Source organism: Agelaius phoeniceus, chromosome 2 (genome assembly GCF_051311805.1).
Source record: "Agelaius phoeniceus isolate bAgePho1 chromosome 2, bAgePho1.hap1, whole genome shotgun sequence".
In the NCBI taxonomy this organism is placed as follows: Eukaryota; Metazoa; Chordata; class Aves; order Passeriformes; family Icteridae; genus Agelaius; species Agelaius phoeniceus.
Genome location: NC_135266.1, coordinates 29,128,963 through 29,150,659, shown reverse-complemented (window position 1 = coordinate 29,150,659; position 21,697 = coordinate 29,128,963). Strand labels below are relative to the sequence as shown.

Below are 21,697 nucleotides of genomic sequence, written 5' to 3'. Positions count from 1 at the left end.
ATAACCTGTTGCTAAGTGTCACAGCCCCATTGTCTCCAGGGATCTTTTACAGTGGCAGAAAAAAAAGAAATAATTAAAATGCAGAAGCTTTAAATTGTGAAGAACACTTGTGGCTTTACCACAACTCCCCCAAGCTGCCCCTAGCCAACGTTTTAACAACCAAAATTACAAAGTGATGTTGCCCCTTTAAAATGTTTCACCTATTAATATTCCAGTGAGCTTTGCTAACTGTTTTTAGAAAATGCCAGTATTGAGGTTTCCCAGGAATTTCAAACCTATCAAGACAGCCAGTGCTGAGCACAGTCCAATCATCTCTAACTGAAGCCAGGATTTAAAATTTTAAAAACCATAATGGAGAGATTAGAGACGAAACCAAAGCGCAAAGTTGGTGTCGGGATGCGGAGGGAAGCCCTGTCCCTATGGGTTCCGCACAACAAAGCGGAGCAGCCCTCCCATCCCAGAGACCCCAGCTCCTGCTAGGGGCTGTGGGGCCAGCTTGTCCTGGGCATTGCTGGGAGGAGGGTCACAGCTTCAACCACCACTTGCAGACAAAGGAATTATTCCTCAAATGTGGGCACAAGGGGCGCAAAGAGCTTTGGATTGGGTTCCTTTCCCAGCTGCAGCTCAATACCATCCAGTCAAAACTGATGCCAAAGCTTGAAAGTCCTGCACTGAGGGGACTTTGATCAATAACTAGTCATGGCTTTTGGTTCTTCTGCTAGTCCTCTTCTGAAAAGAAAACCCATAGCCCCCAGTGCACACAACCTGCTACAGCATTCACTGGCACAGAAGCATGTGCAGATACTCTCCTCTCCCCAGCCATTGGTGGCTCCCCGAAAAGTTTGTTATATTTTCCTTAGGTTTCAGAGTGTCACAGTGCAAAAAGCTGTCCCTCTAACAGGTGTGTGAAATCTGCGTCTTATTCTTTCCTAATAGTTATGAAAATAGCTAAGAGAGTTCAGTAAAGGATCCTAATTTCAGAAAGGCAAATCAGCAGCTTACAAAATCATAATTCACCCTCTGCAGTTTACAGACTTCTTATTTTCTTAACTGAGTAGTGAACAATGATTTCTATTGTTTCTCTTTTTTTTTCAGGGCAGTAGTGTTTTAATAATTTTTTCTACCTCTTAGAAGAAAAAGGCAAAGCAAACAGTTATCACATGAGGAAAGGTACATTTGCATTTTATATACGTATAGCTAATGCTAAACCCACACAAAGATAAAAACAGACATTTCCAGCTATAGAATTTTACTATTTATTATAGCCAGACTTACACGAGTCAAATTTCCATGACATTTGACTTTCTAAAGAAAAATTGACACTTTTTTTAATGCTTTTCACAGTTCTCACTGAAGTTAAATGAAGGAGTGAATGCCCAAGGCCCTTGAAAAATAGTCGCTTTCCTGCAGTATCCCTTTTCTGTTTCTATCGGAAACCCCAGCATGAAAAAGCTGTCCTTCTTGCACAAAATAAGATGACCCTATAAACACTGCTCACATGCACCAGAAATTTCAGCATGAGTTAGGGTATGCAAAATCAAGTCTCAAGTAAAATCCAAGCAAACAAGCAGCAAAATCACCCTCCTAACATCAAGCGAAGTTACTACAAGTCGCATTTTTGGATTTGTAGATATGGGATAAGAAAATCAAGACAGAAAAGTTTTGACTGGCTTGTTCACTAACCGTATCTCAATAGTCACAAATGATTAAAAAGGAAAATTCAACTGGAAAAGTTCTAAACATAGAGGAAGTTTCATAAGTGTCTTTTTGTAGTATCGTTTTATTTGCTATATTTCTTACTAGGACAATATTACTCTGCTTGTATTTAACATTGAGTTTATTGTCAAATAATTATTCTTTCTGTTTTCGGATTGCATTATTATTGTGTATTTCTCCCTCCACATACGTATCATGAACATTTTTCTTTCTTAGTTTTATATCATATATAACAACTAAAGTCTGGAATTTGTAGCTTCCCATCACCTTCATAGAACTGTAAGACACAAGCAGGAATAAAAATAAAAACATACCTTTTCATCAAGTAGTCTGCTAACCAAAAGGAGAAAAAAAAGCTTGCTTTGTGTATTTCTAAATAGTCCTCTAGGAGTCTTATACTTGTACTACATGCTATATATGGTTTCTCCCCCTGTTATGACATCTCTGATTATTTAAAAAAAACAACTCTCCAAAATGTTAAGGCACAAACCTTTGTACGGAATACTTTTAGTACGCTTTTTATTCTGACAAGATTAATAATTATCCTATAAGCATGACACAGTGTTTTAAAATGTTTTTTCCTGCTATGAGTTAGGATTGTGCACATAAATGTGGAAAGAAAGGTTATTTCACAGCAGAGAAAAGCATATTTAAACAAACTGTGATTAAATGGTAAAACTGCTTAAAAAGGAAAAGCATGGGTTTTTTCTCACCACAGTTATTCTGAATTTAAAATACCCATAGTAAATTTCCAAAGGACACTAGGCATTTGTAATGAAAACACAAGCTACTGAAATTAATGAGAGATAATTGAGAGAACCATAGCAAATGTCCCAGAGCTTTGGCCAAAACTGGACAGAAAAAGATCCGCTTGTGTAGCAAGTGATTACTGCATGCCCTCCCTACCAACACCACTCTGTCTTCTTCTGTGGCACCTGCAACCAGCTCATGGTGGGAGCAACTGGCACTGTGGGAACCAGTCTACAGACTAACCAGGCATTTGCTGCCCTTCAACAAGACACCTCACAAGTACTGACAGTCCTCATGGCAGCCTTAAGTCTTTCCCAGAACACACAACTGCCCTTTCTGCTAAGCTCATACATATCCAGCACTTCCCATTGATGCAAAGACGCAGGTATGGGGTTTTTTGATCGTTCAAAATGCTCAGTAATGCATATCCTATTTATCAGTATGCTGTGACCACAATTATTGCTGGCCTGATTCACTAGTCAAAGTGTGTAGGATGTAACCCTTAGACAGCTGAGGCATAGGGCAAGATCAATGTGGCCCTCATACCTAACTCCATTCACATCATATAAATGTAACAATAATCTCTCCATTGACATTAAAGTCTAATGGAAATATTTCAGGGAGCAGAATGAGAGCTAGGTCCTGCTCATTCCAATCAAACAAAACTCCACATGGCTTCAATGAATGGGACAAGCAAGATTTGGCCCATCTTGAGCAGCACAGGTTTGGCTTCCAGATGCTGAGCTGTACCCACTCATTGGAGAAGGACAGTGAAACAATGGAGCCAATAGACCTTGAACTAAGGAGAGTACCAAGGGTAACACCTTGTCTGCACTTGAACGGATGGCAAGGCAAGGAGCAGCACCCAATTTGCCCCTGAGCTTTAGTGCTGGGCTTCAACCATGGTACAGTCTTTCTACTAACTTTACTTGAAGGAGTAATTTAAAAATAATTTAATGTCAAGTGCCAGAGGGCCCACTTTTTCACAACATTAAACTGAATCATATCAGCTCCCATTCTAAATATAAAATATGATTGCATTACTTGACTTCATACTTTTTATAAAGGTCCCGTTGTGGTGGGGTTTCACAAGGTATAAAAGCCCATACAGGTATTATGGGCCATGTCAGTCCATTTCATCTAATTAATCATCGGCTTAAAAATGTTTTTCTTGAATCATAGTAGAAAAAATAAAATAAGTGTTCTTTTTTATCATTTCCAAAATTAAATTTATATTCCATAATGACCATATTTCATGTGCAAAATAACAAGATATGCTTACATACCTGACTTCCCTCCTTTAGTGAGTTGCTTCATTTGTAAAACATTGCATATAAGATTAGAACCTAAAATGAATTACTTGGTTTTTCTTGATATGAAATCTTGTTTAAGTTCACAGCAATTTTAAATATGATACATTTAAAATATTAATATTTCCCATATATTATTCACTGACTTTCAGGTTTCATCTCAAGTTAGTGGCACTTCATGTTTCAAAGGAAAAACTGTTTCTTTTTTTCAGTACTAATGTTCTATTAATTCACTTTGTAATATCATTCTGGTTCAGACAAATAAAATTGCACTAAATTGCTTATGCCAAGAATCGTGCTAAAGTTGTTGGCACTATATAAAATTCCCTATTCCATTACTATTTTATAAGTTTTTTATATCAGTGGCATCTTTTTAGGCATAATTCACAGTCCCATTTAGTTGGTTCTAGAAGGGCAAATACACACAGAGGAGTTTTTTTGCTGAGATGGGGGTGTATGTAGGTATTTACAGTAATGTTTGAAACTAAAGTGACTTTTGCAATGTACCAGATACCAACTCACAGTGAACCACCTTAATGACTTTTCCTTTATGAATATTTTTTGTTTTGGGCAGTTTTCTCTTCCAGCATGTTTTTTATCACACACATGTATAAACACATACATATGCACACACATACATTTATGAAAAATAAATTTGTGGGCATACAGAAATACTTGAAAGGCCTCATATGCATATTATGCAACATATGCCATTCATGTATTCACTACATACAAAAAGAAAATTCATTTTATAGATACAAATAAAATATGCTAAAGAAATCCTTAAAGGACCCATAAAGTCCTCAACATAGATGGATTCTTCATCACATCCAAAGAACTGAAAGACCCATGGATAAATCCAATCTTTTTATATGTTCATTTATATTTTATACTTTTTACATAAATTCCACGTGGCCTCATAGCTATTTCCAGAGATGTGGATGAAAGTTACACCTGGATAAACTGAAAACTTTAATGAGTAATGCAGCATCTAATCCTATGAAATGCCTTGCTGGAGTGAATAATTACTAAGTGCTGGAGCAAAAGTAGCAAACAGCAGTAAAATCACCTGTAAATAGATGTGAGGAACTATAAATACACTTTAGCATTTGTATAGTTGACTTTCTCTGACTGATTTCTCTCATCAAAATCAAATGTTCAGGAGGCAGAAATCCAACTCCAAGGAATGCAGATTAATACATATATATGAATATATAGTCTGTGACCAAGTTTGCAACATTGTTAATAATGTATGCTCCTTTTCTAATGTCTAGTATTTGCTCCCTCGGCAATTTTAAAAATAAGAAAATTTGATCCAACTCTTTCAAAAAATAAATTGCAAAATAACTGATGCAAATCCCTGTCACTTGTGAACACAATGAAATTATACAGAAAGGAGCAAATGCAGGAGAGGCTCCTCCTCAAAAATAGAAACGAATGCCCTGTTCCTATACGGTCCTCAAATGGCAGGATTTTGAAACATGGATTAGACCTCAAATGCAAATTAACTTCGGAAGACAGGGAGAGGGGAAAAAAATCAGAGACATACCAAGTCAAACACTCCTTTTCCTGCCTATGTCGTCCGCAATGGTAAAATAGGCTAAACAAAACAAGTGCACATCAAGATACAGCCAATTAAGGAATAGAGAGCGGGGGGGAGAGGGTGGAGAGGAAGGCACCTCACTGAGCACATGGGGAGTGGGAGCGCAGCATCCCACCATACCTACCTTATGAGTGTTCAAAGGAAGACAACTGGGGTAAATTGGAGCCAGCTTTGATTTTTGCCATCCGGTTGCACCCGGGATGCGGGGGAGTGGGGTGGGGCAGAAGGGTCGGTCTGGGCGGAGGTAGACGGGTGATAAAAAAAGTGGGGCTAAATACTGAGTGAGGGTGCCGAACGCTATGCAAATAGTTGGTCTTTGTTTGTCGGGTTTTTTTTGGGGGGGGCGGTGGGGGGCGTGAGAAAAGGCACCGTCAGTGGCGAGGTGAGTGGGTCCCCACACCGTCCGCACACGCGTGGGGGAGGGCGAGGGGAGTCGTGCGGGAGCGCCGGCGCGGGGCAGTGCTGCCCACCGAGGGGCGCGGGGCCGGGGCGGCGGGGCGCGGGGGCTGCGCCTTCCCGGGAGCAGCGGCCGCTCCAGATGGGGAGAGAGGGGGTGCGGACCCCCCTCCTTCCGTCAGTCATCGCCTCCCTAACCCCCCGACCGCTCCCCCCCCCCGTCACGGCTGCCTCACCGCTCCCGGCGGCTCCCTGCTCAGAAATGGAGACCGGCAACTCTCACCAGAGCTCACCCGCATCCCACGGTCCTGAGGAAGGAGTTTGGGGCGGCGGGGGGAAGCGAGGCGTGGGGAGGGGGGGGGTTGTTTGAGAGTGACGGTGAGGCGAGGAGGAGGAGGAAGGAGGAAGGCTGGGAAGAAGGGGGTGGAGGGAGACGGCTTCTGAAATGGAGCCAGCCCAAACGGGAGACGATGCTGGAACAGGGGCTGCGTCATTTCGGGGCTGGGAGAGGGCTCAGCTCCCCTCCGCCGCTTCCCTGTCTGCAGGCAGGGAGGACAGATACCAGCAGGCCAGGGCAGGGTGCGGAGCGCTGCGGGGTCGGGACCACCTCCGCCCGCCCTTCTCCGCAAGCCCCCGGGGCCGGGACGGGGAAGGAAAACCCCACGCTGGGAAAAGGGATAAGCCGCCTTCGGTCTGCTTAGCGATGCCAGAAAAGACAGGGGCAGGGAGAGGACTACGGGACTCATCGGCCACAAAGCAGTAGGCAGAACGGGTCACGAGCGGGCGCCCGAGGCAGGGCCAGCTCCCGCGGGGGTAACAGGGTCCCGGGACGGCGAGGGTAGGAGGAATGATCGGCATTTATAACGCCGGGGGAGGCTCACAGCCTTTCAAAGAGTTTCAGCTGGGTGAGTGGAAATGCCTTCTGCCCCTTACACATATGGAAGCACAGCGATCTTGGGGCGGGGGGGGGAGGGAAAGCAAATTTTCTGCTGGACAGTGGATCTCTTTGAGCCTATTGTTATATCCTATGGCAGCAATTAAAAATAAACTTTCTTTCTGCAGAGAGGAAGTAGCAGAGACTGAGGGTCTGAAGCTAGCGAGTGGCCAGCAGCTACCCTGATCTTTTCTGGCCCATGCCAGCAAGGTGGTGGCCCGGCCCTGTACTGAAAGACTGTGGGCACAGTATGTTGCATGTCTGAGACTTAATAATTGGCCTGGGAATACCTCTCCTTCTTTCAACTCTTCCCATCCAGTCCAACACAGTTTCCTTCTGAAGCTCATCCCCCTCAAAAGCTTTCTAAATTCAGCTTCAAATACTCATGTTCACATATTTTTAAATTTTTTAAAATTATTTTCATACCATCCCTGTGGTCCCATGTTTAAAAAGCAAAGCTGCTCAGTGGCTTGAGACCACAGGTGCCATCATGGAGGTCCATAATGAGTATCAGTAAAAAGCAAGAGAGAATTAAGTCCCCAGGCCAGATTATAGTGCTGGTACACAACCATGTACAGCCTTGTCCAAGCCTTCTACAGTACCTGCCACAGCAAAGGTGTTGCTTGTAAAGTCCTGACAATATTGACCATAGTCATTATTGTTATATGCATAAATATTTTAGCTTCTTTTATGACTCTGCGCATGTGTGTGTGGGCAATATCTGTGTGCATGCTCATACAAACACATTTATATCTATGTATATATTCAATAGTGATGGGCCTGTTAAACTGAACAGTGATTTCTCTCCTACAGATAGTTGTATAATACACACATAGTGATGATACCTAAGGTGTTTGGGGGTGGGGATGCATAATATCTTATAAATTTGAAGTTTTTATCAGGCAGAGCAGATTACTTTAAGCGTTCAATTTCTCAGCGATCCAATTTTATTAGGATTTACTATCATTTGTGCTGCACATCCCTGGGGAAATAATGCTTTGATTAATGTAATCCTGGGCTGGGATCTGCCACATGCCCCTCTCCCAAGAGAAGGGCCCTGTTTGACAAACAAAAATAGAGCAGCAACTATTGCAATCTGCACTCACCTTTCGCAAGCACATAGACCCACATGCACACACAGACACAAAATATAACCTTCTCCTCCCCCCAACCCCAAATACAATAGCAGCATCTCAAAACAATGTGCACTTATTCATTTACACACAATGACTCTGATTCAATGTGGGCTGTACAGTCCAGCCCTCAAATGCATAGAGACGGCCCAAAAAGGATTCTGCCCTGTCCCCTGCTGAGAAGCTGAAGCATCTCTGGGAAGCTCAATGCTTCTCTGTGTTCCAGGCCCTCCTTGGGCTCCCAACATTTCTGCCTCTTTGTTTCCCACTGCAGGGCTTTGGGATTTCACAAACCGATTTCAAGTCTTCTCCTTCAGACCCAGGGGCTGGAGAAGCTGTCCCTCCAAGACTCCCTGGCACCTACTGGGGGGACATGTACCTCTCTAAATGGGCCCTGGTAAGTGAATCACAGCCAGGCACTCTGCTCAGCTCACAGGGAGAGTGGGGGAACCCAGAAAACAACATCAAAGAGAAAGACTTGTCACATACGTTTTAAAGGGAAAAAAAAGAAGTATTCCTCTGCCTTTGGGGGTTGCTGGGGTTTGAGCATCTTTGTTCCAGCCACCACCACCACCTCCCCGCCCCCCCCCCCTTCTGTTTGTGTCAAAGCCTGGCAGGAACAATAGCGTTTAAACAGAAGTAAATATGCCCAGATCAGAGCCCAGCCCCAGAGAAAGGGAAAGCTTTCTTTATATCCCTAGGTGAACTGGCCTTGTTCCTCCCTTTCCTCCTTCTCCCCTCTCTCCCACAAAACAACGCCCATTCCCGGCAGCCCAAATAGCAGTTTAATGTTGAATTTCTTCCTTCCACCCTGCCGGAACAAAGCAGGTCCCACTGTGCCTGAGGAGGACATACAGCGTCACAAAAAGGGCTCTGGCAGCACTCGGGCCACTCTTTCCCAAGTCCGGAGTAATAAATCCAGGGGAAGGAGGGGAGGGATCTACAGTCTGGAGATAAGGAGGGATGCAGTTTGCGCCAGGGTTTTCAATAAGCTGCTGCTCTCTCCTTCGTGTTTACCCACTGACCCCCAGTACGGTGACTCAGCGATTACAGAGCACTGGGTGTCTGCGTGTGTAAGGGTGTGAAGGGGAGCGGGGGGATTTCCTCCCCCTTTTCCCTTTCTTTTCTTTCCTGATGAAAAACGTTGCAATTACATTTCTGCATGCTGATCAGAGAGTTCAAATAACAAGCCTTAAACGCGTTATCAGGCTCTTGTTAAAGAGGGAAGAGGGAAGTGAAGGGGGGAACAAATCCAGACGTATATGCCTGGATGTATGCATACCTATATAGATACATATTTAAATGACAGACTGCTACAAGAAGAGATGGGCTGTTGTTCGGACCGAGTGCCTTGACCCCAGCAGATGAGGAAAGAGCCTCAATTTAAAACACCAACCAAACTAGAGAGGAAAGCAAGACGCACAAATCACTCCAGGGAAAAGTTATTTAGACACAATCTCAAGATTTTCCCAGTGCAAACTGACTTTCCTATCGGGTTTGATCCAGTTTTCCTGCTCCTCTTCCCTCTCCCACCCCGGGGGGGATCCATCCCTATTTCGCGTTTTCCTTCTCAGAAGTGGCTCCTGCCGCCCCGCCCGGGAGGGCGTTTGCCGGGACCCTGGCGTGGCCGCGGCCCGTTCCGCGCCCGCGGAAAGGCCGGCGGGGCGGGGGTGGTCCCCCGGGGACGCGGGGTGGCGGCGGGCTTTCGGGTTCCAGCCTCCGCCCCCCACATTGCTGCCCCCCTAACTCTTGGCAGGCGGCAAGAAATTGTTTCAGATGTCGGGTGGTGGGGCTGCATTTAGAGAGGGGAGGAGGGAATAAATGCAAGGAGATGATGAATAACTTTAACTTTTGACTGTAGGAGTCATGATGGAGTTGAGCGAAGCTGCGGGGAAATATGTCATTTAATCCCAGGGCTACTGAAGTCCCTTTTATCAAACGTCGTGATGCTGGAATTATACTGCTGTAAAAGCGACTGAGTACTTAAAAGTATCCAACATCAGGCAAATGTATAGATTGGAGGAATGGGTGTAAAATGAAGGCACGTACAAACTAATCACAGGACCGTGAAAACCCCAAGAGGATTAGATAAATATAAATAGATGTGCATTAAAAAAAAAAAAAAAAGCACGATAAAACTCTAGCTGCTGTATTCACACAAGGAGAACAGACAGCGTGTGCATGTTTGTGTGCAATGCCAAAAAGAGCAGCCTTAAGGTTGACCTACTGCAATCTGCACTGAGCTCCTCAGACAATAGACAAGTTCAAATGTCAAAAAATCTAATAATAATAACCAGAGCTGCCAAACTGCACGAACTGTTTTCTGGTGTATCACAATTATTCACCCTCATATCCACTAAAAGACTTCCAGTCCTCATGCGTGTAAAAGAAAATCTATGCAATGCATATGAATTTTTTTTTATCACATGTGAAACGCCATTGAGATGGCAAGCACGCAAATCGAAATGATATCATGTCTAATAAAAGCAGGGCTAAGGTTTTCACAGTCTCTTTTAAAAGACTCCAACTTGTAAATCCCCTTTTAATGTCGCTACATGCACAATTATTCTTATTAATAAAAATCTACATGTTTAAGGGTCTGGATTGAAACTATGTATCCCTCTGATTTTAACATCGGTGGGAGCATTAGGTTTCCATCATATGTAATGTGTCTACGTTGAGCTCAAGTCAACAGATAGATTGTTCCATTCATTTGGCAACTCTCATTACAGTCCGTGTGAGGTGAACCCTGAGCAAGACACGTTGGGTAATATCAAAATTATGCAGCTGGGAAATAAAGGAATCTTGCTTTGCATGTGCGGTTCTGTATTATTGTTCTAATTTATTACAGAACCGAAATGCTTTGTTATGCTCAAAACAACAAATAAGGTTCTGAGTGAAGCCTTCAGAATAAAAGGTATGGATAAATGATCCGCCTGCCTATTGTGTTTATCGTTATTATAGTCAGCCTTTAAAAGTAATCTGTGTATTTTCCTATTTTCTCCAGATTGGTTAGTGCAATATCCCTAGTGCAGCTATCAACGTGGTCATAAGAACTATGAACTACAGCGTGGGTAAGCTTGAAAAACCCAGAGCAGATCGCATTAGCCAAGAACGCTACATATCTGGAAGCCAGTCAACTTCACGTTTGCAGCTGACTGCTGTATTATGCACGAATGTGTTTTACATATAGCAGACTGTATACGGAATATGTCTTTATGTTTAACATTTTAATTTGTAAATGCTAATTAGGCAGTTGGTCTCCACGGTTATATTAGTACATACCTAATCATTTCCCACTATAAGTAAATGAATACTAAATACGGTAAACACTTTCTTTTTACTATTTCCACGACAGTATCTCTTCTACATCCATTTTCCAAAGGCATCCATTAGGACAAAATAGGCATTTATTTTTAAAAAGGGGAGGAAAAAAATGCACTCTGTAGCACTCTTACAATTGGGGTGCCACGGCAGGCATGGAGCCGGCAATCCTGGCCGGACCGGACTCTTCCAAAGGCAGCCAGAAAAGTTTACTTTTGCCGAATTAACTTGTTGCTCGTTTTTGCGTTAGTTTCTCTCTCGCTTGCGGTACCTAGTCGCCTGCTGCTGCTAACTGGCGCAGGCACACAGCAGAGGAGCTGCGCTTCTAAACCCTGTTTTGTTTAAAATATAACGCAGGTTACGCTTGGAGGATTGGGGGAAGGGGGGGCAGAGGAAAGCTGGGGGAAATCCGCTCAATCCCGACCCCGGGATGATGAACTTTGCTGGGCTCTTTCAACTCCAAAACCCGCCCGCTTCACAGGCGAGGGAAATGTTCACTAAACTACAAATCTCAAGAAAGTGACCACGTTTCTGAGGAGAATTGAGCTCTGGAAATATGTTTTAATAGTCTGGAATATTCCTAGCGCTCATTGCGCCAAACGCGGTAGGTGGAAAGTTTTGTTCATGTAAATATCTGAACCATTTTACCTCACGGTCAATACACACAGAGACTTGACTCCGTTTTCCAAATGAAGCCCCACGAACACTTTAAATGGAAAGTGTAGAAAAGTGTAATAAGTGTAATATCTTGTAGTTCGTTTTCTGTCTTTGATTACTTTCGCTCTCTCTCTCTCTTTTTTTTTTTTTTTTTTTTTTTTTTGCTATGCATGTGTTAGGCTTTTAGGCGGGGAGTTCATCTTGCCAGGTTCTATCATATTTATGGGCTGTGTGATTTCCAGGGTTCCAATTGGTCTTTCCTTTATGGAGGCAAGAAATAAAACTTTCCTTGTAGCACGGAAACTGCTGGGGCTCCACCACGGGGAAACAAAGTGGCTCCAAGCTCCCGCCCCCGTGGCCACCGCTCCCTGCCCGTCCCGGGAGGACGCAGGTGCGTTGCAGGATGCTGCAGCCACGCGGGTCCGCCCGTGCCCTGTGTCCTGCCCGCGGACGAGGGCGCGGGGGTGAGAAGCAGCCGTGCTTGCGCAGGAATTCCACCAAAAAAAAAGAAACCAAAAAAAAACCCAAAAAACCCCCAAAAAACAACCCGCCCCGCACGCTAAAAAAAAAAAACCCGAAAACTAAAAGCCACCAACTAAATTTATCAGTTCTGTCCCCTCTTGCAATCACTTAGCGAGGGAAGCAGAGGAAAGGAGTAAGGGCAGAGGGTAGGCGCGCTCGGGAAGGGACAGAGACCCGAGCTGTGTCGAGCTAAGCTGCGGTCGCTGTGGCTGCTGTGCTTAGTTGAGGTTGTTAATCTGCGAGCGTCCCGGACGGCGAAATTTGCGCCGGGTGCGCGGCCGGTGCGGGCAGGGCGGGAGGCGGGGGGAGCCCGGCGCTACCTCTGTCGCTGGCTCCCGCACACAGATAAGTCTGAAGGGATCGGGGGGAGGAGTGGCCAGCTTGAGGGGGAAGGAGGGAAAAACGAAAGAAAATAAAAAAAAAAGAAAAAGAAAACTAGCCACTTTTCCAGGTTTAATACAGCGATTAAATATTAAATAATGTAAAAAACCCGAGTCGTTTTATTGCATCTCCAGAGGCTTAAGCGCCTTATTTGGACAGGAAGAAAACCACAAAAAAGCCCCGCGTGGCACCCCGGGTTGCCCCGAGCTGCGGTGCCCGTGCCTGTGTTTAATTACCGCTCTCACTCCTTGCAGGCCTCGGGTCCGTTGGAGGCACCGCACCGCCTGGGACACTTTCGGGCGGCCCGCGCACCGGCAGCCCCCGCTGCTGTCCCCCCGCCCGCCGGCCCCGGGGGCCGCGGGGCGCTGTCCCGGCGGCGGGGAGCGCCGGTGTGCGGGCAGCGCCGGTGTGCGGGCAGCGCTGGCGGCGGGGCCGGGCCCGCAGCCCCCTCAGCCGCCCTCAGCCCCCGCCCGCGCGCGCGGGGAGGGGGCGTCGCGGGGCGCCCCCTGGCGGCCGGCCGGGGCCAGGCGGAGCGCGCCCAAAGTTGATTTTGTTCAGCAAGCCGTATCGTATAAAATTAACGACAGCCAATAAAATTAGCTTACATGTTTCAACCGTAAAAGTCCAAAACAAAATAAAGCTAGTTTTAGTGAAGCTAGGAAGCTCTGCTTTGGCCCCGTTCTCTCTGGCTTGAACTGGGGTCCTTTTATCTAAAGCCCAGTGCACAAACATATAGCTTAATGTGACTAGTGTTCTTCCTTTTATTTCTTTCTCTATGGCAACCAATATGTTCTGCTCAGAAATGTTCCCCCATCAAGGAAACAAATGATCTTGAGGGAGCAGCTCTATACGGCATCTGTTCCGATGGAGCACACAGAGTTAACCCCAGTCAAAAGAGACGCTGGGCACGTCAACAAGAAGTGGAAAATGAGCGATTCTTCTCCCCCCCAAATTGAAACCTATACCTCCGTAGTTTTACAAGCCATTTTATTGATTTGGCTATCGACCGTTTCCAAAGAAGTAACTAATTCTAGGAAATTACAATGATCACCAGCTATTGTGTATCCAAAAGAGCAGCAACAGAGGTGGCAAGGAAAAAAATGCAAAAAAAAAAAGGGTAAAATTAAAATAAATTAAAGTCACGTAATGGGATATTTAAGGTTCGGTAAAGTTTTCGGGAGCGGTATCTGGCCTGTTAATTTAATCCTACATTATTTATCGCATTATTTATCACACTGACCCAAACGCTATAGAAGAGTTTCAGATCATTAGACTACAGCTCGCAATTGGATGGGATTCGGGGAAAGCGGAGAGACAGGCAAGATTGTCAAGAGAGAGAAACAAAGTGAAATCTGGTCTGTAATCCTCCAGCCCCAATCTCCTTGGAGAATAAAATGAAGGGATGTCCTGGTTAGTTTTGATTGATTATACTCTTTCTGATGGACTTTCACTACAGAGCTCTAGATGTTGTGCTTAACCGTCTGTTCCCTAGTTACAATATTAACCCTGTGCGTGCACCGCCGCTCCGCACCTTCCCCGGCCTCCCCCGCTCCCGTCCGTCCGTCCGTCCGTCCGTCCGTCCCTCCGCCGGCAGGTGCTCGGGTCACCGCGCCCCGCTCGGCCCCGGCCCCTCTCCCGCCCGCTGCACCGGCCGAGCCCCCTCCCCGCCCGCCGGGCGACCCCCCCGCCCCCCCGAAGCAGCGTTTGAAAACAGCCCGCATCTCTGCCTCGCCTCCCCTTCACAAATCTGTAATATTTTCGAGAGCTTTCCTCGCCCCCCCCCCCCCCCCCCGCCCCGGCCCAGCCTCCCCGAGTCTTGGTGTTACAATAATTAACAGTGCCCAGAAAAGTGAAGTAGTAACCAGAAAGACTTTCCAGCGCTGAAGAATTGCTTTGCTGCCTTGAGCTTTGGAATGAATCCATGCTTTTTATGTAATATTTCACTAAGGTGCTTTTTGTTGCTGGTGGGATTTTTTTCCCTTTCTCTTTCCCTTTTTTTTTCAGCCTGTTTCCTTCAAGGCAGTTGCCATGGGTTTCCCCTGTCTTGTCCTAAGCTTTTGAAAATATATATCCAGAAGACTTTAAAGAAAACAAAAGTAGATAAAAAAATGTAAAACACTTACCGATCAAACTCCCAGGATTTAGAGAATTTTTTTTTAATTTTTGATTTTAATAAGGTGACAGGGGGAAAAAAGCATGTTCTCAACTCCAGCGAAACGATCCATGTTAAGATTTTCCTTTGCACTGACTCCACTAAGCCCCGCTCTCCACTAGTCTATTATTTTCACCAAAATATATGAAAATTTATGCAAATGAAAATCAGCACTAACTGTTCTCCCCTTGTTATACTTTGGATTTTTTTCCAGACAAAACAATCTCACTCTGCAAGGGAGGGGGTGGGAAGAGTTGGGGAACGAAGTTGGTTGTTTGTTTTTTGTTGGGATATTTTTTAAAATAAAAGACCATACTCCAGCTTGAGCTTTATTTTTTGTTTTCGCTGTTATGAGGGTGTACGGCGGTTTGGGTTTTTTTTCTGTATTTTTGGGGGATTTCTCCACCCCCCCACACACCTTCCTTTTTTATTAAGAAAGTAGATCTGTTTGCAGAGGCGCTATCACGTTTCATCAGGCCACCTGAGACGGCTTTTGAAAGCGTGTACTGTGAAATTCATAGCAGTAATTTAGACAAAATCCTCACTGTATATTAATGAAAGACGGCCCCATGGCACCGTTCCTATCCTCCCCATTCAGTGTAAACAAAACCACGAGACTCACTCGGTTTTTGAGCCTGATCCAAGCAAAATCGGCTGGAAAGGAAAACATGGGGTTCTGGCACTGACTATTCAAACGTCTGCACCTGGAGATCTCAGATTTATTCAATGAAATCTGTGTTGGATCTTTTATATATAAAAAAAGAAACCTTTGGAGGACGCATGGGAACAAATATATATACCTATATATATATGCATATATATATATATACAGATATACATATATACATATACATATATATATATATACACATATATATATTTATAATTATTATGTTTGGTGTTATTTACCACCGCCCTTAAGATCCGTACGCTTCACTTGAATGGTTTTTCTAACCCGACCTGCCATGGTATTTCGTGCCGTGCCAGCCGGGGGCTGGAGGGAGCCCCGAGCACCGGCTGCCGAGCGCGGCGGGAGCGGGACGGCGTGGAGGGCGCTGCCAGCGGGGCGCAGCTCACCGCCTGGCAGGGCCGGCTTGTTCAGCGTGCGGAGGAGGGGAGCGGGGCGGGCAGGGCCAGGCGGGGACGGCGCTGCCCATTCCCGTGCCCGCACCGCGCGTTTTCTTCGCGCGGCCCCCGCCACCCGGGGAGCGCGCGTGGGACGGCGCCGCGCGGCGGGGCGGTCACCGGCAGCGCCGTGTCCCCTCCGTGTCCGAGCGATGTTATTGCACCGGCAGTCCCCGAGGAGCGTTCAATTTGCCCTTGTTTTTGTTGCCACTTTCTCTTTCTCCGTGGTTCACTGAGGTTGCCTGCGCGCAGTGTTTCCGCTCGGTCGCATCTCTCCCCCGCGCCCCCCGCCTTCCCCCGCCCCCCTTAACTCTTTCCGCTGGACGAGAAATAATACAGCGTTTCATGCCGCGGGGCTGGCTCCCTGCGAGCAGACCGCAGCGCGCAGGGCAAGCCCGGACGCCGGCTCCCCTTGCCACCTCCCCCGCCGACGGGGCGGCCCTCCTCCGGCGCTGCCGGGCCAGCCCCCCGGCGTGACGGCTGCGGAGGGGCTGCCGGGGTCCGGGGCGCACCCCGGGGTGCGGGGGCGGACAAAGGGAGGAGGGGGCGGGCGGGGGGCGGGCGCCTCCGGGGCTGAGCGCGGCGGGGGGGCAGCTCCGAATGCCGGTACGGGCACTGCCGGCGGGAGAGAAGCGGGTGCGTGTGCCCGGTGGTGACACCTTCGCACAAACGCCTTTTCGAATCCTGCCCGGTGCTGGCGTCGTTATTACTGTCGTTATTAGTGTTGGTATTAATTATTACCGCCCGCGCTCGCCCCTGCCCGAGCGGCGACGGCGGGAGAGCTCCGAGGTGCGTGTGTCCGCCGGGCAGGAAGAGTTAAGAGGCGGAGGGAGGGAGGGATGGAGGGAGGAGGAAGGAGGAAGGGGAGAGGGAGGAGGGATAGAAGCAAGGGGGGGCAACTTCCATCTCCGATGCCACTTCGCCTAAATTAAAAAGCAGCCAATCGGAACGGCCGGAAGGGGGGCCGCGCGGCCGGCGGCGCGCTGTCCGTCACGGGGCGCGCAGCCAATCGGCGGGGGCGGCGGCGGCCGCTTCCTCGCGGCGGGGCCGGGCGCTGGCGGCGCGGGCGGCGGCGGCGGCGGCGGGAGGGAGGAGAGAGAGGGAGGGACTGACGGACGGACGGACGGACTGGAGGGGGGAGGGCGGAGGGAGGAGGGAGGGCGCGGGCACGGCCCGGGAGAGGGAGGCGGGGAGAGGCGAGCGGCGGGACTCCGGCACCGCCAGTGCGCGCTGCCAGCCCGGCAGCCAACTTCCCCGCTGGAGTTAGTGTATAAAGGATACCATATATGCACACACACATACACACACCTCTCCACCAAGGCGCTCCTCCTCCGCCTCCTCCCTCGACCAACTGCTGGAATTAAAATAAAAAGCAAAACAAACACAACCAAAAAAAAAAAAAAGACAACAAACCAAGCGAGAGAGAGAGCGGGAGAGGGAAAGAAACAATTCGCGAGGTAACGAGAAAATTCAACTTTTTAAATTTCTTTTTACTTTTTTTTTTTCCGACCGCCAAAAGGAAAGGTAGAGAGAAAAAAATGTCTTATCCAGAGCGTGACTCTAGCAAGAAGGCTCCGGCAGGACTCTTGTTTCAAAGGGGACAAAGTGCTTCAGCAACAGCACAACTTTGAGAAATGCATCATCACCACCATCACCACCATCATCATCACAGGAAGTTTTCTTAGGACACCAACAAAACTTGCAATTAACAGAGCAAAAGGAGATCGAGGAACCGAGGAGAGAAAGACAGAGAGGCAGAAAAAAAGGAAAATATACCCACACACAAAGCCTTAAAGGAAGAAGAAAAGGAAAAGTTTCACTCTGAGAGGGGAAGGCTGAGAGGAGGAGATGTACTCCTAGGGGAGCGGAGGGGAGAAGGCACGGGGGCTTTTTGATCCCCCCCCCCCCCTTTTTTCGCTTTTTAGCCTTTGTTTGGTTTCCTCCCTGCGAGCAGCAAACCCGGGCGAGAAGAAGGCGGAGGAAAACTACATGTACAGCTAAATATTTCTCTTTTTTTGGAAAAAAAAAAGAAAGGCTAAAAAAATATAAAAGGCGAAGCGAGAGCCGGCGACCGCAACGAGCGCGCCGCGGAGCGGAGGCAGGACGGCCGGCGGACGGGCGGAGGAGAGCGCGCAGCGGAGCGCTAGCAGGTGAACCCCGCGCCCCGGCGCCCCGGCGAGGCTGGGAAGGCGGCGGCGGCGGCGGCGGCGCGGGCGGCGGCCCCGGCAGCGGCCCCGGCAGCGCCGGGCAAGGGCGCTCGCGGCGGGCGCCCGGCAGCCGGCGGCGGCGGCGCAGCGGCGTCTGCGGCGCGGCGGGGGCGAGCGGCGGGCGGCGGGCGCGGGATGGCCGCGGCCACCTCTAACCCCTACCTCCCCGGCAACGGCATCCTGGCGGCCGGCTCCATCGTCCACGCGGACTCGGGCGGCGGCGGCGGCGGCGGCGGCGGCGGCATGCAGCCGGGGAGCGTGGCCGTCACCTCGGTGGCGGGCGGCTACCGCGGCGACCCGGCGGCCAAGATGGTCCAGAGCGACTTCATGCCGGGCGCCATGGCCGCCAGCAACGGCGGCCATATGCTGAGCCATGCCCACCAGTGGGTGACAGCCCTGCCCCACGCCGCCGCCGCCGCCGCCGCCGCCGCCGCCGCTGCCGCCGAAGCGGGCTCGCCCTGGTCCGGCAGCCCCGTGGGCATGACGGGCAGCCCCCAGCAGCCGCCGCCGCCGCCCGACGTCAAGGGCAGCGGCGGACGCGACGACCTGCACTCGGGCGCGGCGCTGCACCACCGGCCGCCCCACCTGGGCCCCCCGCACCAGGGGCACCCGGCGGCCTGGGGGGCGGCGGCGGCCGCCCACCTACCCTCCATGGCCGGCGGGCAGCAGCAGCAGCAGTCGCTCCTCTACTCGCAGCCCGGGGGTTTCACGGTGAACGGCATGTTGAGCCCCCCCCCCGGCGGTCAGAGCCTGGTGCACCCGGGGCTCGTGCGCGGCGAGACGCCGGAGCTGGGCGAGCACCCCGGGCATCACCACCACCACCACCACCAGCACCCCGGGCACCACCCGCCGCACCACGGCGGCGTCAACAGCCACGACCCGCACTCGGACGAGGACACGCCGACCTCCGACGACCTGGAGCAGTTCGCCAAGCAGTTCAAGCAGCGGCGGATTAAGCTGGGCTTCACCCAGGCCGACGTGGGGCTGGCGCTGGGCACCCTGTACGGCAACGTCTTCTCGCAGACCACCATCTGCCGCTTCGAGGCCCTGCAGCTCAGCTTCAAGAACATGTGCAAGCTGAAGCCTTTGTTGAACAAGTGGCTGGAGGAAGCCGACTCTTCCACGGGCAGTCCCACCAGCATCGACAAGATCGCCGCCCAGGGCAGGAAGAGGAAGAAGCGGACCTCCATCGAGGTGAGTGTCAAGGGGGCCTTGGAGAGCCACTTTCTGAAATGCCCCAAGCCCTCCGCCCAGGAGATTACGAACCTAGCGGACAGCCTGCAGCTGGAGAAGGAGGTGGTCAGGGTTTGGTTTTGCAATCGGAGGCAGAAAGAGAAACGGATGACCCCCCCGGGGATCCAGCAGCAGACCCCCGACGATGTCTACTCCCAGGTCGGCACCGTCAACTCCGACACGCCGCCCCCTCACCACGGACTGCAGACCAGCGTGCAGTGAGGGGCACCGCGGGCGGGCCGGGCAGCGCGGGGGCAGCGCGGGCCAGGCCGGGCCGGGCACCGCCGCCGGCACCGCCGCCGGCCCCGGCACCGCCGCGCACAGCCGCACGCTCACACAGACACACACGCGCGCACACACACACACACACACACACGATCCAGGCTCGTTCAGACTGCTTGTGTTTATATATATATGGATATATGCGTGCATCTATATATATATAAGATCGATACCAATAGGGAGCGGTGGAGAAGGTCGATCCGAGCGAGAGCGTTTAGACCGTGTTGGGAAAACGGGGTGGAGATGCATAATGCACCAAAACTGCAGATGTGCCGGGGGGTTGGTTGGTTGGTTGTGGGGAAAGGGCTTGGGGGGTGGGCTTGGGCTTTTTTAATTTTATTTTTATTTTTATTTTTCTCCAAATTATCCCCTTCTCGCAGTAAGGAACACCACTGTCTGCGCTTCTTCTCTCCCCTCCTCCTCCCCCCCACCCCCCGCACTCTTCCCCCCATCCCCAAAAGGGCTCTCTTCTATGAATCACAGAAACTTTTTTTCTCCTTTCTCTCTCCCTCTTTTTAATTTTTTTTTCCCCAATGGGTGCAGTCAAAAAAAGGGAAACAGAAGAAAAATAATCTGGTTAATCAGAGGGTGCCTGCTGCATTCCGGCACCCTGTTTTTCTTGGCCAAACCGTAGAATTTTGGTGCAAGGCAGATATCCACTCTGAAAACATATATATCTATAAATCTATATATTCTGCAAAATGAAAGGGTCCACTTTTTCCAGGAAAAAAAAAAATATGCACACAGCACTAAAAACAAGCAGGCTGAATAGGGAAGCAAATACATATATATATATTTATCTATATATATAGGTATAGCTATAGAACAAAAATATGGAAATAAATGCCCGCACGCGGAGAAAACTGACCCTGAGGATAAAGGGGGGAGGGACAGACGCCAGGGGGAGGGTGAGAGAAGGAGATGTTGTTGGTCCCTAAAGTTCGAGCTCTGTAGAAGGACTTTGCATGAATTAAAGGAACCAGGGAAAGAAAGGGAAATAATTTAGGGCTGTCAAAGTCCTGCTCCTGACGGCTGCCAATCATCATGGAAGAGTCATAAAAAAAATCCACTGCTAATATTTTTTTTATTAATATTTTTATTTTTTATTTCTGGACTGATTCAGATAAAGGGATTTAGAAGGACTGAGCATCTGCAGCTGCACTTATCTGAACTTCTCCTCTCCTAAATCCGTTGCCAACTTTGATTGAATGGGTGCTGTGGATGTGATTATATAATACTGCCATTTCCAAGCAGTGTTTTTGGTAGGTTTTAATAAACAGACTTTTCAAAAAGACGGCAATATAGAATTGTTAGATCCGTTGTTGATCTAAAAAAAAAATTTGCTTTATATTTTCATTAAATGACTTCTTTTAATATTTTATTCAGAATACCTATGAACTGCTGCAAAACGGTAATTTATTTTTTCCCCAGATCTTGTATTACGTGTTTTTTTCAGACGAGCACAAATCAAAATGAAATGAAAATATGGACAGTTGTTAGGTAATAAGGGTATCTTTTGATGTGATAATTTGATTGTAATTTAATTTGAGTAGTGATTCCGTAAGAGCTGATTGAGAAAATAAATTTGTTAGAATGAAATAGTCTGTGTCTGATGCATAAACACTGTGTCGAAAAACAAACAAACAGAAAAGTTCTCTGAAGGGACTATACTGCTAAAGTGAGAGGAATACGGAGGGTCCGACCTGCCGGCTGCACGGCCCGTGCTCCCCGGCAGTGCCCCCGCCTCACCCTTGCTGCTGCTCGCCCGGCGCGGGGCTCTCCCCTGCCCGCCCCTCCGCCGGGCCCGTCCGCGCTCCCTTCCATCAGCCCCGGGCACCCTGTGTCACCGGGAAGGACGGCGACATTAGAGCTCACCACATGCCACCTTCCCCCGAAAAGGGCAGTGGCGCCTCGGTTTGGGCTGGCACTCGGGCGCGGGCGGTACCTGAGCGCGTCCTCAGGTCCCGCGTGG

The 21,697-nt window shown here is 49.0% G+C and overlaps 3 protein-coding genes across 56 annotated transcripts in view; 2 read left to right on the top strand and 1 right to left on the bottom strand.

Moving 5' to 3' along the window:
- LOC129117132 (uncharacterized) overlaps positions 1-14,988 on the bottom strand; it is a 66,255-nt gene extending 51,267 nt beyond the window's left edge. For 7 of the 39 annotated variants that reach the window (XR_013180835.1, XR_013180833.1, XR_013180832.1 and 4 more), the window contains exons 1-2: positions 6,059-6,521; positions 5,504-5,613 (exon numbers count right to left, since the gene is read on the bottom strand). Coding sequence is in view for 1 of the 39 variants with exons in the window: in XM_077173380.1 (XP_077029495.1) it covers positions 5,504-5,613; positions 6,059-6,521 (573 nt within the window). In the remaining 38 variants the exon portion in view is untranslated. Of the gene's footprint in view, positions 1-5,503; positions 5,614-6,011; positions 6,699-14,849 lie in introns of those variants that run through there. The other 32 variants (XR_013180827.1, XR_013180828.1, XR_013180825.1 and 29 more) reach the window with 21 other exon arrangements.
- Positions 1-15,210, top strand: part of LOC129117135 (uncharacterized) — a 63,269-nt gene extending 48,059 nt beyond the window's left edge. The window contains exons 1-7 of one of the 16 annotated variants that reach the window (XM_077173383.1): positions 5,421-5,533; positions 6,838-6,919; positions 8,117-8,239; positions 10,694-10,759; positions 10,850-10,916; positions 12,003-12,214; positions 12,981-15,210. In XM_077173383.1, coding sequence (XP_077029498.1) covers positions 12,046-12,214; positions 12,981-13,420 — 609 coding nt within the window. In that variant the 5' untranslated portion in view covers positions 5,421-5,533; positions 6,838-6,919; positions 8,117-8,239; ... (1 more) ...; positions 10,850-10,916; positions 12,003-12,045 and the 3' untranslated portion in view covers positions 13,421-15,210. Of the gene's footprint in view, positions 1-5,420; positions 5,534-5,611; positions 5,762-5,942; positions 6,081-6,541; positions 6,681-6,837; positions 6,958-8,116; positions 10,438-10,693; positions 10,760-10,849; positions 10,917-12,002; positions 12,215-12,980 lie in introns of those variants that run through there. The other 15 variants (XM_077173382.1, XM_077173389.1, XM_077173387.1 and 12 more) reach the window with 15 other exon arrangements.
- Positions 15,211-17,168: 1,958 nt separating this feature from the next.
- Positions 17,169-21,324, top strand: POU3F3 (POU class 3 homeobox 3). Its single transcript, XM_077173379.1, has one exon. The coding sequence runs from the start codon at positions 18,346-18,348 to the stop codon at positions 19,663-19,665; it is 1,320 nt and encodes a 439-aa protein (XP_077029494.1). The 5' UTR covers positions 17,169-18,345; the 3' UTR covers positions 19,666-21,324.
- Positions 21,325-21,697: the final 373 nt, after the last annotated feature.

Excerpts from the sequence above, each read along its gene's own strand:
- POU3F3 (XM_077173379.1), top strand. The coding sequence starts at position 18,346 with ATGGCCGCGGCCACCTCTAACCCCTACCTCCCCGGCAACGGCATCCTG.